Source organism: Serinus canaria, chromosome Z (genome assembly GCF_022539315.1).
Source record: "Serinus canaria isolate serCan28SL12 chromosome Z, serCan2020, whole genome shotgun sequence".
NCBI classification, from domain to species: Eukaryota; Metazoa; Chordata; class Aves; order Passeriformes; family Fringillidae; genus Serinus; species Serinus canaria.
This window is the reverse complement of record NC_066343.1, coordinates 7,617,162-7,635,631: the sequence shown is the minus strand read 5'-3', so window position 1 is coordinate 7,635,631 and position 18,470 is coordinate 7,617,162. Positions and strand designations below refer to the sequence as shown.

The following is an 18,470-nucleotide window of genomic DNA, read 5'->3' as shown; positions in this document are numbered from 1 at the left end:
GAGTAAAGTCCCCTGGGAAAACACTTTTGAAGGTGCTGGGGTCCATCAGTGCTGGCCATTTTTCATGCACCACTTCCCAGGAGCACAGGAGCAGACAGTTCCAGAATGCCATAAGTCAAGCAGATGAGTCAGAAGGTCAGCTTGACTAAGGAAGGATCTTCTTTGGAAGCTTCAACCAAAAAAGAAGGTATTTTCCCAGTGGGAGCAAGGTGGGATGACACTGGAGGAATACAGAGATGCTGCTTGCCACTGTAGGGAGAAAATTTGTTCAGCCAAAGCCTAATTGGAGTTGGCCATAACTGTGGAGGACAAAAAAAAGGTTTATTAAGTAGGTTAATAGCAAAAGGTGGTCCAGGAATAACATGAATCCATTGATGAGGACAGTCACCTCAGAAACAGGGACATGGACACAGGAGAGGTGTTCAGGGTTTTCTTCTCTTCCATCTTCAATGCAGATGAGAAGTTAAGGGGTCCCAGGACCCTGAGCTGGAGCACCGTGGATATGAGAATGATCAACTCCCAGCTCTTCCTGAGCTTGCATAGGATGTGCTTCTCCAGCTGCATCCCTATGGGTCTATGGAGCCTGATGGAATTAATTAAAAAATAGTAATTGAGCTGCTGATATCATGGCAAAACCTCTCTTGATGATTTTTGAGTGTTCCTGAGAATCTGCAAAAGTCCCAGTTGACTGGAAGCTGGTGAATGTCCCAGTTTTCAGGAAAGGCAAGAAGGATGACCCTGCAAACAACAGGTCTGTCAGTCTCATGACAGTGACTAGTAAAATTATGGAGAAGATTATTCTGGGAGGTATTGAAAACCACCTGGATGACGCTCTGGTCACAGCCAGCTCAGGATTATGAGGAGAAAGTCCTGCTTGCCAAACCTGATTTCCTTTCACAGCAATGTAACCCACCTGGTTGATCAAGGGAAGACAGTTGATATAATCTTTTTGGACTTCAGCAAAACTTTCCATACTGTCTTTCCCAGGATCCTTCTGGACAAAACATTCATCCCACATCATGTGATGGGTGATTAATGGCTCACAAAACAGGCACCAAGGGTTGTGGTGACTGGGGTGACGTCAGACTGGGGACCTGTCGCTGGTGGGGCTCCACAGGGTTCCGTTCCTGGCCCTGTGCTCCTCAACATCCTCAAAAATTACCTGGATTAGAAGGGATACTGGGCAAGGTTGCCAATAGTAAGTTGGGAGGAGCTGAGGGATTGCAGAGTGACCTTGACAAATGAGGGGACTGGACAATCACCAGCCATGGGAAGTTTAACAAGAGAAAGTGCTGAAGTCTGCCCCTGGGATGGGGCAACCCTGGATGCAGGGACAGACTAAGGAATGAGGTGCTGGTGATGGTGCCAGGGGAAAGGACCTGGGGCTCCTGGTCAATGGCCAGCTGGACAGGAGCCAGCAGTGCCCTGGAGCCAGCAGGGACATCCCTGCCCTGGGGACAGCAGGCCCAGCATGGCCGGCCGGGCCAGGGAGGGATTGTCCCGCTCTGCTCTGGGCCAGGACAGCCTCACCTGGAATATTGGGTGCAGTTCTGGCATCACAGGGTTAAAAAGGCATCAAACTGCCAGAGAGTGTGCAGAGGAGCCATGGGGATGGTGCAGGGCCTTGAGGGGAAGCTCCATGAGGAGCAGCCGAGGGCACTGGGCCTGTTGCGATGGAGGAGAGTGAGGGGAGGCCTCCCTGCAGCTCTGCAGCTTCCTCATGATGGGGAGAGGAGGGGCAGGCACTGATCTGTGCTCTGTGGTGACCGGGGAATGGCCTGAAGTCGTGTCAGGAAAGGTTTAGATTGGGTATTAGGAGAAGGATCCTCCCCCAGAGGGTGTTTGGCCGCTGGAACAGGCTCCCCGGGGAATGGGCACGGCACCAAGCCTGGCAGAGCTGAAGAAGCACTTGGACACCTCTCTCAGGAACATGGTGTGACTCTGGGGCTGTCTGTGCAGGGCCAGGAATTGGACTTGCTGGTCCTTGTGGGTCTCTTCAAGCTCAGAATATTTTATGATTCTACGATCCTATATTTCATTTCTGCAGTTTTGGAAATCTTTCTGACTGTGTCGGGGACCTTTGGCTGGTTTGCATGGGCAAGCTGGAAAGAAATTTCTTGCACAGACGCTGTTATTTTTTTCCCTGTATGTTACACACATGCACCCACACAGTGTCTGTATCCTGGAGGGATGTCCTTGCTGGGTTGCACCAGAGTTCTTCCCCTGCTAACAGATAACCAAGTGAACAGCTTTGGCCTTCTGAGATATCTCCTCTGCTCTCTCTCAAACATTGGGCAGCTGTCTGGCAGTCTCCATACTTCCTTTGTTTAGGGACGTGGTGTTTTTAAATCTGTGAATTAGCAATGTGGCTGGGTTTCAGTTCTGCAGAGGGAAGTTACATGGGTAATGCCACCTGTCACCCACAGTGCAACCTTTTCAGTGGCATTATCTAATAAAAACATATACAACAGTAGGACTTGCAAGTCAGCTGGGTTTCATTTCTCGTGCATTGGCAATGTAGAATACAGTCATTCCCCCAAAAAGCTGATTTTGTAAATAGCTAAGGTCCCACACTGAAGACTTTTGGAAGGAGATCTTCACTGCTAAGTGCATGGCAGTCTTACTTATCCTTAATGACAAACTATTAATATAGTTCAGGCAAATACATCATTCTCTACAGCTCCTTGTTTTTTGCCATTCTCTCTGGTCTTGTCCTTGTAAATTCAATTTCACAGGCACAATCTGTAACACAGCAGGTGCCAAGTGTAGCCTTCTTGTTTCATAGGATCCAACTAACTGTCTACGTGGGATTCATTTAGACAGCAGCATAGGCAGCAATGAAAAAAAAAAAAACAAAAAACTTGTGTTTCTGCTACACAGAAAAAAAAAAAAGATGTTTCTCAAGTGCCCCCCCCACCACCACCACCCCCTTGTAGTCTCTTGTAGGATTCTTAAAGACCATCTACTGCCATGCTTCTGTGGAAGCTGGCTCTGGACACTTCATGAATTCCATGGAAAAAACAGTCAGGAGTGTGGCTTTGCTTTGGCAGTTGAAGTTTTGTAGGTCAGGCCCAGATAATCAACAGTGCTGAAACCAAAGGAACTCAGGGACCTGGAAACCTTTGAGGGTTTGGACTCCAGTTCCTAATGGAGGTCTGTTATTCAGGTTACAGAGCTTGGGCGATTAAAGTTTTGCAGATAAACTGACCTGTGTACATGCCCCAGTCCTGGTGAAGGGGAAGAAGCTCCCAGCCTCATTGCCTCTACACTTCCTCCTGGTTTTTAGAGCAGATGCAGGCTCCACTTCCTGACAAATCTCGTGGAGGTTTCCCTGAGGGAAGCCTTTGTGTAGATACACATGCACAAAATGCCTGTGTGACAGAAACTACCCCTAACTGACACTGCAGTAGTGATCAAGAAGGGCGGGGTGATTGGTGGGGCTGAACTGCATTTTGCCAGTGGGATGGCTGTGCATCTGGAGTTCACATCTGTGGAGCTCAGATGCAGAGATCTGTGCATGGAGCTGGCAGAAGAAGGGAGGGGTGAGCACAGCTGAGGGTGCCAACACAATTAAAGCCAAAGAGAGAAGTGACTGCTTTCTGTCAGCACCCTGCACTCTGCACCTGAGCACCAGATGAAGCAGGATCTGAGCAGGGAGTTGCACCAGGGCGGAAACCAACAGAGAGCACAAGAGCTGCTTTAAATTTGGTGGCAAAATTAATGAGCTTCTGTGTGTCTGACTGCTCTAATTCAGGGCCTGCAGCCAGACCTCTTGGTTCCAGCATGTACCAAGGAATGGACACCCTAAGGAAGTTGGATGCTGAAGGAGGAGCACCCTAAAGGCACCCCTCTGGAAGCTTGCAAATGCAGGAGGTTGTTGCAATCTCTCCTACTCTCTGGAGTGCTGGTGATGGACTCAAGCACTTTGAAAACCCTCTACCCAAGAAGAAATTCTTGTGGTTGCTTTGAAGTGAGCAAACAAGAAAGCACCCTTTTGAAGTCAGCACAGTAGCTGGAGAGGGATGTTGCTCTGCTGCAGTTCAGATCCTTTTATTCAGCAGGGTAGTGGCCAATTCACTCGTCTGGGAGACCCATACAGGGAATGCAAAAGGTGCTTTGGCTTTGAGAAGTATGTGTTCTGACAGAAGTTGGTGTACTTGAGAAGCAGGCGTGGGCCAGCCTTGCATGTGGTTGGTTGTGCTGGTAAAGGTCACTCTCCAGGGTGACCTGGATGTTCTGGTTGCACTGTAGCATGGAAGATAAAGGAGACACAGTGGGACAGCCCAGGCTCCAGGTTTCCTAGGGGTTGGTCTGCCACAATGGCTCATCTGATGCATGAGTGAATTTCCCCACCACTCCTGAGGGGCAAAGTGAGCAGGCTGCACTGGTGGCTGGAGGTTCTGGCTGTAATGGTGACAAGTTGGCTGCTGAGCTTCTCTCTTTTTTTTTTTTTTTTTTTCCCCCAAAGTTACATTTAGTGGCACAGACCACATTCCTAAGTGTTCTGGAGAGAAACTTGGCCTTTCACTTTTTAAAGTCTGTAGCCATAATATTAGGAAATGCTGTTAGCATATTAGCAAGTGCTCCTCTCCTAACCTTTTTCAGGAGTATTCTGGGTTCATGCCACAGATACTGAGGGTGATGGGCTGCCAATAAAGTGATAAAGCATTACTTGCTTCTTATGTACCTGGTTATGTGTAAGACTTGACTATTTTAGGCTAAGTAGGAGGAAAATTGGTTTATGACCTTATAATTAGCAATTGTGTGAGAATAACAGCAAGGCTTATTGAGTCATTCTGATAGCACAGTTTCTCCTTTTTTTTTTTTTTTTTTTTGCATTGCTTAATTAAAAAAAATAAAAAACCACTTCAGAACACTTCAGCATGTTTTATAACACTGCTTTAAATAAGCAAACAGACAAACCTAATTTCAAGGGATGGTCCAGAGGTCTCTGCTACTTAGGTTCATGGTGACTGAAATGTGTGACTTGAGAAACTGAGGAAAGCTGGTCTGGCAAAGAGCAGATTGGGTGAAGGACACAGAGGTGACACTCAAGAACATCTTGGGGTGATAATTACAGATGGAAGATGTGAGAGAGAGATAAATGAGTGACCAAGCTGGTAACGGTATGCTGACTTGCTACAGTATATCTTTGGTGCCAGTGACAGTGAAAAGCAGCTCCATTCGGATCTCCTGAGTTAATGATGCATTTATTTACCTCCTGCATCTCCCTTACACTTCTGTTTCTCCTCTCTTCATTTCCAGTTCCTTCCATGATGTAGTCATGACACAGTCATCTCTGATCACCTTCCCAAAGATTTTCAGGCAGCTCTAGGGGAGTTATTTGCCCACTTACCAGTGAATTTCAAAGCACATGACAATCCCAACCTCTTTTTTAGAGCAGTGGAGCTACCCCTCTCCCCGAGTGCTTCTGCTGGGCTGTCAGTTTTGTTTTCAGGGTCCGTCAGGAGCTCCTTTCTGGTGAATTTGGTCACTGCTTGCTGTAGCAGCCCCACAGCTAAGTCTGGATGACAAGGCACACAGTACTGGCTTTTGTGCTTACATCTGAAATTCCCGAGAGGAGCAGAGCTCAGATAGGGCCTGGAGAAACTCCTGGAGGACCTCTTGTTTATGTTGGGTTTGAGATACGGTTTGAGAAGGTTGAGCTGAAGAAGAATGCTTCTGTTGAGTCCTGAACACTTCTCTGTGTGACAGAACCTGGAGGCAGTCTTCTGTCTTCCTGTTTAGGTTTTTGTCAGATAATCCCTGGTGCATCCCAGGCACCTGGTTTATTCGTTTTTCTGAGGAGAGAAACTTCTCTCTTCCTTGAGTCATATCCAAAGGATCCCACTCAGCAGATGTCTGTCAGCAGTTGCTTGGGACCACAGACCGGCATGATGTTTTATGAACAATAAAAAATGCGCCCAGCACCAAAGCTGACATAATTTTCTCAGAAACAGAGCTTGCTTATTGCCTTCTTTTTTTTTGGTAGGAGGGGGGTGGGGGTAGTAAAATTGCCCTCCAGCACTTCAACACCCAGCGGTCAGTTTGTCTGCTGGTGTAAATCATTACAGCTCCTCCACTCTCATTTACCATCTGTCTCCTTTGTTTTCTACATGGGTCACTGAGGGAGGGGCTTCAGGTCTGCTGAGGGAAATGAGCCTGTAATGGGAGGTGCATGAACACCTACAGACTGTGAGCGCTCCCCCTCTCCTTCTCCTCCTCTTCCTCCTCCTCAGGCCTGCCTAACTTTTGCTGTCTGCCATCCCTCCTACGTAGTTTGAGACTGGCCAGATGTTTTCTGGGCTCAGAGCTCCTGGAATTTTCATTGCAGCTGACATTCTGGTGTGCTGTGGTATGAGGTGACCTGCACTGAATGCAGTGAAGAGGCACTGTCCTGACCTCTGAGGCTTGTGAGGGGAAGAGTTGGGAGATGCACTGTTATCCTGGAAATAAAGAGTCCTGCCAATGCCTTCTCTGGTCTTTACAGACTGTGTGCTTCATTAGATGATTATATTTTGCACTTATGGAGACAAAAGGGTGAGCATATTTTGGTGGCCCACAGCATGGTTATGTGGTAGGTGAGAAGCTCACCTCCTGTGGATGCTTTGTGGGGTTGTGCTGTCACCACAGGTGGCAAGCAGAGAGCAGAGAAGCAGATTCCCCACGAGAACGAGGGTGGGGGACTCAACACCCTTTGAGCAGGTGTACTCTGTCAGCAGTGAGTGTCAAGTAAACAGTGCTCAAAAAACACCAAAATCTTGCCAGTGACACCAGGCTCAGAGACAGGTATTCACCTGTAGAATTTTCCTGCTTTCCCCATGCTTCCCTACACCTGGCAGGTTAGAGAACAACCACTTGTGCTCCCAGGCTCTTTGGTCCCTCTCCATTGCCCTCAGGCTTCTTGCTGGGAATTAATCTCTGCCTCCCTGGAGAACAAGAAGTGGATGATAGCCAGGGGACCACACCAGACTAGAGAGTTTTCTAGTGACTTGCTTTACCCAGGAAGGCAGCAGAGTTCCCAGTGTGTTAGCATGGGCCTGGCCAGCATTTTGGGCCTGGTGTTCCTCTCAGAAGAGAGGCACTGACACACCTGTCCTTCTTTTCTTCTTAGCTGGGGTGGTCGTACAGGGGTGGGATGATGAGGCTGGCTCACCTTTGGTGATTCCTCCAACCTGAATGGAGATCCTGGCTGTTGTTTGCCTGAGCTTCATGTTCCAGAGTCTTGTTCCTGATATATGAGTGCAGCTGGGAAAGTGAGGGAGGTTGGGAGGGGATTCACTTGCTGTCTTGAGAGGATACCTGTTTCCATACCTCCACATTGTTTAGGTTGCCTTGATCCCTCAGGTTTTAGCTTTTATATTTTTCAGATTCTGTGCTGCTTTAGTGTGTGGGTCTGGGCTTCACATGAGGGGATGATGAGCTCTCTGCACAGAGCAGGGAGACAAAACAATTCCTTGTCTTGCTGGGGACCAAGGACAGATGATCCAAATCTCAGGCCCAAGAGCCAAAATAACATGGACTGAAGAGAGAAAAACAAGAAGGATGGGACTTCTTAACCTAAAGCTGTAATTGGACAATTAATTCCAGTGGTTATTTGGGTAAATGTAAAATATACTGGCAAATGGACCAGAACTTATAAAAGTGAGAGACCCTGTGTCTGGTTGTCCATTTTGGGACCATTTTGGTTCATCTTGGGTGCAGCCCTGGCTGGGCTCTTGTGCTGCCCAAGGTGTATCCATTGAGGAGATCCTTTTAATAAATCCCTGCTTTATTCTTTAACTCCATCCAGCCTCTGCTCTAGGCCAGCCTTCACAAGGCATCATCCTCCTGCTGCCTGCTGGTGAGAGAATAGGGGATCCTCTGCTTCTTGTGGTGCAGCCAGCTCAGGGATGCCCCTCTTGTGGTGCCTTTGCCTCAGGGATGGTAGAGAGTGGCTCCACCATGTCAATCTCCTCCTTGGAGTCCCTGATACTTCTTCCCTTTCCTACCTCCCCCTGAAGCTCTGCCAGCAGGAGAGCAGATCATCTCCCCGGCCACACCTTGCCCTGCTGTTGTCCCTACTGCCTTGCCACTCATGCCTGGCTCTGGCACTCCCTGCAGCCCAGGCCTGGGGGGCTGGCTGCACGTTTTCATGGCAGTTCCCTCTGGGTCACCTCATCCTTTCTGTTGGGTGCAGAGGGCTCTCCAGCCAGTGGATACCACAGCTGGGCTCCTTTCCTAGCTGGGTGACCACCAGCTGAGCTCACCTCTAGCCCTTAGTGCACAAACTGCCCCACCCTCATTGCCTTCACTCCCTGGGGGCTGCTTTTGTAAGGCTCAAGGGGTGTCTGCGGTCCCTCCCCCCCAGCCCCTATCACACTGAGTCAGAGCTGCTCTGAGTCAGAGCTTTGGCACTTCAGCACTCGACGTCTGGGGTGTCTTGCCCAAGTCTCAGGACCCACTTTCAGTCTAAAATTTGAGAGCTTTCCTGGAGAAAAAGCCCTTGTATTTTCCATTTTACGTCTTTCACCGTGATCAAAGAAAAAGTGATGTTCTAATAGGTGAAACACATTATGCTTCTAAGCATCTCCCAGCACTTCCCAAGTTGCATTTAAGCCACAGCAGCTTATTTTTGTTGAGAAAAATGAGATGGAAATCATGATTTTTTTCCTCCACCACTTGTATGTGCTCAGACGACATAGCTGCTCAGATTCTTGCCGTCCACTCTTATCTTTGTGATACTTCTGAGAGGTGTGTGAGCAACATTTGGAGAAGCTGCTTGATGTTGTCTTTCACAATGGTAGTCACAACAGAGATCTTAAAACAAAGGGCTCTGTGTGCTTTACCAAGAGAAGCCACAGTAACAGGTTTCAGTGTAAATGAGAGTTGTATTGCCTTCCATCAGAGATGACTTGAAAATAAAGTACTTTGATGGTAATACTGCAGATGTCTGCAGGAAACCCAGCACAGCCTTGAACACTGTAGTTAGATAGCTGTGCAAAAAAGTACATGAAGGGAAGAGCTAATGTGCAATACTTCTATTTAAGATAGAGGGAGGAAATAGAAATTGTGATAGCATGCTATTTCAAGTAATAATAGAAAGTACTTGATGTTTACATGGTGAATGGATCAATACTAATTCTGTAGTCAGGGCACATACAGTAGTTTGGATTATACAAGTGATAGATGCACTCGGTATAGCTGAAATTTCCACCCTGCAACATTTATTTCTCACTGTGTGTTAGATGGAATTTTCCACCCAACTATCTGAAAGGATTTGCATAAGAATGGTGATAGAGCAGTATTCTTTAATGATGTGCTTTTCTTTGTTAAACTTCAAAAATGTCTACGATGCATGATGAGGTTCGGATGAATTGCCGAGCTAATGCTTTTATATTTTCTTTAAAGAGCTTATCTTCACTGTGTTGTGGGAGTCACTTTATATTGTTGTCATAAAGGCAGCAGCAGTAAAGCCAACTTTGTAGCAACCCTGGTAGGTGCCCCCTCCTCCTTTACCTGCAGGTCTTAGGTGCTGCTGAAGGAGGCAGATCACAGCACCTCTTACCCACCACCTGTTTGCCCCGCTGTTAACTTGTTTGTGCAGCTTCTGTGGTGCTGTGCGTGACATGACTCACGGCTGGCTCTGTGTCATTTCACTCTTAAAACAATGGCCCCCTTGGCATTCAACCTAGATCAGGCTGCTGGACTGTTTTTGTAGAAACTGGGTCATAACCAGGATCTTCCCAGAATGACTTCTTGATTTAAAAGAAGCTTGGGGTTAAACAAAATGTGAAAAATCTTCTGCCGGTGGTGATTTTTATAGAGTGATAGAGAAGACTCTTTGTCTTGTTCTTCAGTTCCTTGGAGCAGAAGCCCAATTTTTTAAAATACTAGGGGGAAACTGCTTGAAATTGGTGAATTTTAGGAATGTAACCTGTTGAGAAGCAATATTTCCTTTCTTGGCCATTGGCCCAGTGACTCACCTTCTAACCTGCACTGTAGTGAGGCTGTTCAGAAATCTCCTACAGCAGGAAAAATAAGCAATACGAGGTTTGTCATCAATTCCAATTCCATGTAGGGTGCAATGATTCCACTTTCACAACAGCTATTAGACAGAGAGGGGCTAATTCTGCTCTGAATAAAGACTTCTGTGGCACAGCAGGAGTGTAACGGAGGAACGATTTGGGTTTTGTTGAGTTTGCTTTTTTGTTTTATATTTGTCTTTACTGCTAATGGACATTAATTGGAAAGAATTTTGAAATTATTGTGGAACAGAAATGATAACTTTTTCACTGACGATCTGAGACACTGCTCTGATATTGGACCTTGTGTCAAAATCACTTGTGTTTTCTTTTGCTTGTGCTGCTGAAAGGATAAAGGTATCTGTGTGTGCTGTAAATGAACATTTTAGCTATATATGAGAGCCCAGAATATCCCATATGTGTACCTTGGTAGTTAGCAATAACAACAGGACAGTCACTCACCTTCCTGTGCTCTCCCCACTTCCTCAGCCTATCCTCCTCCCCTCATTTCAAACTCTAGGATAACTCTGTGTGGGAAGAGAATGGCATAGGTATCTGAGATAGAAGCAGGGAAGACAATTTTTATACAAAATCTCTTTCAAAACCAAGAAATAAACAGCTTCAAAAATAAGCACTGCCTGCAGAAGTGAGCAACTGAACCCCAAAATCTGCACAGTGACTTCCTTTGTGGTCACTGGAGAATTGCTGCTCCAGCCTCACTGTCTTAATGGCATCCCCATGTCCTTGTGAGTTTGTTGGTATCTCTCTCACCAGGCTCAGTGGCCCAAGAGGGACCTGCTGAACCTTCCCCAGTGCCCCTGCTGGTGCAGGGGAGCCTGCTGGTCCTGCCCCAGGTGCTTGGTGTCCCTGTTGGCCCTTTTCTCCAGGGTGTTGTATATTTGTGCACAAATATTTTGCCCGAACCATATTTTTAAAAAATGTGCTTGTGCTAGTATTTAGACCAGCGTGTTTGAGGCACAGCACCCTTAAATTCAACCTTGTGGTTTTAGTGTTCTGTTGAATTTTTGGTGAGTGACAGATCCTGTTGCTACTCTGTCTTGTGTGTAGCCCCTTTACCACAGCGTGCCCCTTGTCTTGCCTCTGGAAACCTTCCATGGTGATGGCACAGTGTGTTTAGACTTGGAAATCCATTACCTGGCTCCAGGAAGGGAGGATGTCCAAGATGTGAAGCCTCTAGTTAATGGAACTGGCTCTAGGATGTACACAAAGATGACCTAATGGAGGAGGGGACACTAAAAAGGTCACTCTACGGGTGCTATAGAGCTGAATGTGTGAGAAAAATGGGGGGGAAAAGCAAGGTCAGCTTTTAAACACAAATGGCTCTCTCTGCTTGACTGCTGTTGTGCTTTCCCCCCCACCCTCTAAAAACATGCAGAGCTGGTTTCTGCAGTGCTCTTCCATTCAGATGACAAAAGAAATGCCTCTGTGGCCTGGTTCCTGCACCACTTCCCACTGCAGGTGTGCTGTCCCACAGGGCTGCTCTGTGGTGCTGGCTGAGGCAGGCACCGGGGTAGCTGTGTCTTCTTGCACTGGTGAGGTTCTGTCAGATGTCACAGGCCTGGCCAGTGTTGCTGGTTCTGTCTGCTAAAATGGTTTAAAAAATTCTACCCAGCTCCAAAGTGCGGCCAGAGAGAGCACGAGGTGAAGCTGCACGTGAGTTTCTTGCTGAGTGTTTTACACTCTGCTCTTGGTTGCTGCTCTGCTACAGCCCTATCTGACACCTCAGCATGCCAGCTGCACTCATTTTGCACAACAGCCAAATCCCCAATTACTGCAGTTGATGTTGTGATGCCATTCATGCCTGTTTTCTGGCTGGGAACTCAGAGGCATCACCTTTCCCCAGGTCTGTGCCTGGTGACTCTGTGCTGGAGGGTTCTGCTGTGGCTGGAGAGTCCCAGCCCTCAGTATTTGTTTTTTTTTGCCAGTCTCCCCCTCTCACCCTGCAGGTGAGCAAATACCTGTTTTGTGGAATGTGAGAGGGAAGTGGCTCCCAGGCTGCAAGGCAGCTGATTTGGGTTTAACTGGCACCGTGGGGAGTGGTGTCAGCTTGTGTGGCACTGCATGAGGCACTCTCAGCTCCATGTCTCTTTGCTTTCTGGATTTTGTGCCCATGCCCAGTGCTGTTTTAATTTGGGGCTTGTGTGGTGGGAGTGAGGAGTAACTGCTGCCTTTGTGTCAGCAGAAGACATGGGTTTTGTAAAGGTATGACCATGAAGATAAAGATTTATAACAGTGCAGGAGAAAAAGCCCAGAAATTATTTGAGAAGCCACACTATGGAGGATAAATGTTACAGGAAGCATTAGTCTTCCATAAAAATTCCTTTGCTGGTGAGGAATTTAATACACAGCCTTGGTGAGAGAAGAAATTCTACCTCAATGTAGTTTTGAAATGCTTTATTTAAAAATTAGATGTGAGGAAAACCTTGTCTTTCTGCAGTTTAGATTATTTGCATTTAGATAATTTAAGCATTTTCTTTAAGCAATGATGCTTAGTAACTCCTAGATACATAAATACTGTTTATATATAAATTATATGTGCTCTATTTTGTACACATGCATGATTGTTTTACTTTCTCTCTTGTCTTTCTGTGTGTACAGTAATCTTCTGTACATTTTTTTTTTCTCCAATAGACACTTGGAAGAGGATCTGATCATGGCTGAATTCTTACAAGCCTGCTTCTTACTACATGAAATGACAGCAAGGTTTTTTATCGTTGCAACTTGGAATAATAATTCTCTCTAAGATGAAAAAAACCCCACATAATAATTTTTTTTCTCCTGATGAGAGGTGTTAGATGGGCAGTGCTGGAGACTAAGGTTTCCTTTTTGATGGGTAGACCTTGACATCCATCTCAGTGACTTCTCTTGCTGCATTTGGCTTGACTTAAGCTGCATCAGTTTCTTTTTGTGAAGCCTTCACAGAACACCAATGTGTTTTGGATTAAGACAGTTCAAAGAAAGAATTTTCTTTTTTTTTTCCCTAGTTCTCATATTTCTGAACTCTAGAAAAACTCAAGCCTCACTCTTACAGCCTCTTGAATGTTGTACTGTTATTTAGTTTGCATTCTTTCATCAGATTGGTCAGGCAGTCCTGCCCCATGATTGTAGGCTTGGATTTGATTAAGATATGTCTGGTGGAGAGTGAAGCTTTTGGAAAATTACCTTCCTGTAATGATGCCCAATGGTGGAATCCCCTCTTGGGGGATTCTCATCTGCTCCTTACACAAGCATTTCTACAGTGCACCAATTCTACACTCCTAATTTTTCCTAAAAGATAAAATGTACCTCTCCATGTTTCCCAACCCCTGTTTCCTCAAAGATTGTGTCCTCAGCTGCACTTTCTTGCAGGTTTCTGCCACTTTTGATGGCAAGACAATTCTTTGGTTGGTAAATATTGAGAGCTGACTGTCCTTGGTGTGTACTTAGAACAAACTGTGGGTAAATGCTTACAAGTAATGATCTGTCCTGACTGTTGCATGAAGCTTTCCAAAAATAGTTTTCTATAAGCAAAAATAATCCTGAGTTTTGATATTAATAGCAATATGCTTCAGGTCTTCTCCTTAATGCTGGTGCACTAGAAGACCTAAAAATGAGAGGTCTAAAATACTTTCAGGTGAGACTTCAGATATCAGGGGATCTCAGTCAAAAGATACTCAAGGTCTTTTGAAAGGACTTATATTTTGAAGGAATGATGGGTACCCATCTTCTAAGAATTGAGTGATTTTGTGACAGTTGAAGTTTGACATGAGTTGATATTGCCTTTTTTATTATCTTGGTCAGTTTCTGTATTGGTGTATTATCTTACAAGCTGTCCCCTGTAACAAGACCCATCTAAATGCTTGGGGTTTTTTCAATTCATTTTGACATTTTTAAAGTGAAGAAAGTTTGCAGTAAATGAGTTATTAACGTGAAGAACTGAATGCATATGGTCCTTTTGAAGTATTCCCACCTGCCCCCATGGGATTTCTGTGGAAATAGTAATTGATATTTCATGTATTTGTCACTTGACATGAAATGCTTACCTTACTCGAATGGCCAGAGGCTGTGACTGAAATTTAACTCTGCTGTGCAAGGTGCTGTACAGATGGAGACCATTTGATGTCCTCTGCATCCAAGGACTTGCATTTGACAGATGAAGGGCAGGGTGAAGAAGCACCAGAGAGGTTTGCATTGCTCAGTTTTTGGTGGGAATTTTGTGGTTCCCTCATCAGTTTGGTATCTTCCAGAAGTACATTAAATAATGGGGTTAGTACTCGTCCTGTTCAGCGACCTGCCTGAGCCCTGGGCTCAGCTCTGAGGGAAGTCATAGTGCTGAAAACAGGGAGAGTGGGAATGCTGGTCTTTTGGGGGTGCTTCCCTGGCTGCTGTAGCTCTGCTCCTGGGGAGATGCTGTGCTGGGAGTGCTGGATTGCTGAGGACAGGGTGTCCCACTCATGCCAGGCTGTGGTGCCTCAGCTGCTGGCCCTTTTGGGGCCACCTCTTGTTGAGAAGTGGTCCCACTGCTTTTTGATGCAGCTGGCTTGGGGCACTGCTTTCTGGAATTTTGCTCACTTTCACTAGCTTGTAGACACTATCTTTTTCCTTCTCCTTTCTTCACACAGGCAATCAATCACCTCCTTGCTCAGTTACAGCTGCCTTTGGACCAGGGCTGACATCTGGAAGCACCCACACCACTTAAGCCTGTTCTCTCCCAAGGCCCTGCCTTTGCATGAGGTTTTGATTTACTGTTTACTATTTCAGGCTTGTAACAAGTAGGCATCCCAAAGCCTTTTAGACACACTTACTGTCTGAGTCAGATAGTCCAAGAGGTCATGTACAGATTGAGACTGAACAGTGAAACATCTGCATATGCTTAACCTTGCTTCACTTCTGGCATTGCTCTTGAGTGTTATTTGGGCTTTGATCAGACCTATTTATTCAGCCCAGGATCTTTCCTCTTCCTTAATATCCTTTCACATGCCTGCTTCTCCAGAGTCTGGAGTATCCCAGTGTTTCTGAAGTCAGGTTTTGCTTCTGCCTTTTCACTTTTAATCCAAAATGGCCAGTGGGAACAGCATGTTTTTGTAACTGTAGGTCCTCTTTGTCAAGGGGTTAGTTAACAAGAAAATACATATACCCTCAGGAGCTGATCTGTTTGTCAGACTCGAAAAACTGGTTCATCTCAACAATGGCCATTTCATTGTGCAAGGGACTCTGTCTGAATGACATGGATAATTATCTATTTAGAGTGAAAATAACCTCCATTTTCATAACACAGTTTGCAGCAGTGCAAAATCAGCCCATGGTACATAGATTCCCAAAACATGTAACCTGGCTTTTACTGCCCTGTTAACTGTTTACCAGCATCTTTGTCTCATGAGCTGTGGACCTTTCTGTCCCGGGCGTGCTGAAAAGCAGCACATGCTTCAGGCTCCTGAGAAGTTTCTATATTGAGCATTAGATATTTTTATCAAAGACTAGAGTCAAACTTAAATCTTTCACTAGCAGACGGAAGCCTCTTAGGAATGAAATTTACAATGCCAAGATTTCTCTATATGCATATATCCCTTACGATACTGTCCTAACTAGGAGCTGCTGTAATTCATTTTATTTTGCAGAGCTTTCTGGTGAATTATTTTCTTTCTCAGTAATTTCTCCGTTTAGGAACCCTCCTGAGAAATCTTCACTGTATTAGCTTGAGCTTTGCGGCATCTTTATCTTTAAATAGCTCTTTTAAATTTGCTTAGGCAAATCTGGGGTTTCGTCTGTCTTCAGCAGTATTAAAATAGCATCTGAAGGGAGTGTTACCTGGGTAAGAAGACACACCACTAGACGATACTATAAATGAGAGACAGATGGATTGCTGCTCAGAGACAACAAGATTATGGGTAGAAACCTGTTTACCTTTTGCAATACAGCCGCTGAGCTGAACAAGTCATCAGAACAGAATGGAGCTGAATAATGCATGGCTCTAACAGTCTCTACTTCTTCGAGCTGGAGGAGAGTTTCTCACACCAAAACTCCTCTTGCAGAATTATCTATCCAGGCTTGAGTGCTGGAAAGCACTTTTGGTGTGAGTTTTTGCACACCAAAAACTTGCTTGTAGGTGCAGATGTGCTGTTGCCTAGCTAATAGATGGACTCTGGTGTTTTGGCAAAGACTGCCCTTTCCTGGAGATGTCAGGGCTCTACCTGGAGCAGATTGTCTCTCCCTTCAGAATGATTTCTTTCCACCGTCTTTGTGTGCCAGGAGGACTCACAGATCACAAAGAGGAAGTTACCTTGCAGGAAATTTGGCGCCAAGACCTGACACAGCTCCTCAGTTGCAGTGAGACACCACAGGACAAAAGCCAGCACGAGAAACTCCTGACAGGGTTGCTGTGGTGCTGGGTTTTGAGCTTCTGGACTGAATGCTTGTGCATAGTTTTTAATTCCTCCAAGTGAGGAGAAGATTGCAGTCATACAGGCTGTTTTTGGGGATGGGATTTTGCCAGTCATGCACTGAGTGATCATCTTTGTGTGCTGTGATTTTGCCATTTGACCTGAAGAGGAAGAGGCAACAAACTTCATGTCAGGTGCAGGATTTTCTGTACCTGTCCTTTGGAGAGCAGGGCTGAAATCAGAGGTTCAAACCTCTGCAGATACCTGTGTTGCTGCTGAATGAAGGATGAGGACAGATTCCACCCTCACTGTGTGTGTCCATCTTTTCACAGGAGATGCCAAGTCAATGGCTCCCAGCAGATGAGGAGGAGGAGCACCATGGCATGAAAATCTCTACCAGATTTCCATCTGTTCTTCTATGTAACTGAGGGAGAGACACCTGGGAAGTTTGTGACTGAATGATCAAAGAGGGTGGTGTTTTGCACCTCTTCAAATATGGGACTCAGTTATAGTTGGATTAAGGATGTGGGGTCGTGGACCAAAGAGGTGAGAAAATGCACAAGGCTTGGACTTTCCATTTTGTCCTAACTAATTTCAGCATAATTAGTGTTAATCAGGAGAAAATAAATAATGTCATGGAATTATTCAGCTGTCTTCCCTCTGTTCTGCCCATGTGTGACTCCACAGGGTGTCACCTCCAGGGACATATTTTAAGAAAAAAATGCTGTGAGGAAATACATCTGTGTGGAAAGACACCTCAGATCTCAGGGTGATGATGCTGGAGATGAGCCTGCATGTCACTCCTGACACTGTCCCCAAGTCACACCCACATTTTATTTGGGGTGAACAAGTTCTTTTGGTGTGTGGGCACCCTTAGGAATTCTTACCTGTGCATAAACTGAGCCACAGCTCAAAAGGAATTGTGCTGTGGGACACTGAGCAAGTGCTCCTAGTGGTCTTGGAGTGGAGGAGAGGAGGAGCTCAGAAAGTGAGTATAGTAATTTATATTCTCTCTCCACCTTCACCAGGCCAAACAATTCAGACAGAGCAATTTTCCCTGTTGTAGTAGAGGAAATTCTTTTCAGTGTCGAGTGTATTGATACATCTTGGGACTGAAACCCTTCCCAGTAAACGAAATCCATGGCAGCACACTCCTGGTATCTCAGAAGAGCTGTAAATCCAAAGCCTGTGTGTCATCTGCCATAGATGTGGGGCCCTGACACCAACCTTCTACAGATGGGAGCATTTGTAGGGAAAAGTGGGACACAGAAAGTTTTGTGAGACATTGTTCTCCTGATATGATGGCGAAGTAAACTGATTCTAGCTCTTCCAGGCAAGGAGGAAAAGCAGCAGTTGGGAGTAATGGGATGGACTAATAAAATTATTCTCCTTTTAATGAGGTGTTCACCAAAGTACTGAGGGGTAGAGTGGACCTGGGGTCTGAGCCAGGGCTGTGGCTCCACCACTGGGGCCAAACTACACCTGTGCACCCAGTCTCAGCTGTGGGATCACCCAGGGACAGATTGTTTGGAGAGCACATCTCCACCTGACATCAGCTGAGGTCTTTCCCTCAAAGTGGCAGCTATCAAAGTGCCATTTACGAACCAGGCTCACAAACTAATTAGTCACCAGGCCCATTAATCAGGAAGACTAGAAATAATTCAGCAGAATTCATGCTGTCAGCAAGGATGAGAAGAGCCCTCTCCATGACAGCTTACCTTGCATTTTGATCATTAGGCGATTCGGAGTTTAGTCCATCCGTCTTGTTTATCTGCCCTCAGGGGAAAATAATCCCTGCATCCCAGCCATCTCGACAAGTTTGAAATTCAAACATATTTTCAGTTCTGTCAGTAAAATATCAAATGGGCACATTCGGATGAGTATTGACACACAACGGCGCCGGTGCCATTTTTTTTTTTTTTTTTTTTTTTTTTTTTTTTTAACAAATGTATTGTCAACAAATCCCTCCTTTGCCTGCTGCTCCTTGCATGCAGGAGCTCAACACCATATCAGGGAAAGTGAAGGTTAGGGTGCATGAGTGGGGTAGTTAAAAAGCAGCTAAACTGAAGCATTCTAATTATTCTTA

General features: G+C 45.7%; 1 protein-coding gene across 1 annotated transcript in view; it reads left to right on the top strand.

Moving 5' to 3' along the window:
* TMEM38B (transmembrane protein 38B) overlaps positions 1–17,028 on the top strand; it is a 50,835-nt gene extending 33,807 nt beyond the window's left edge. Inside the window, exon 6 of the mRNA XM_018923317.3 lies at positions 16,717–17,028. Coding sequence (XP_018778862.1) covers positions 16,717–16,812 — 96 coding nt within the window. The 3' untranslated portion in view covers positions 16,813–17,028. The remainder of the gene's footprint in view (positions 1–16,716) is intronic.
* The last annotated feature ends 1,442 nt before the right edge of the window (positions 17,029–18,470 follow it).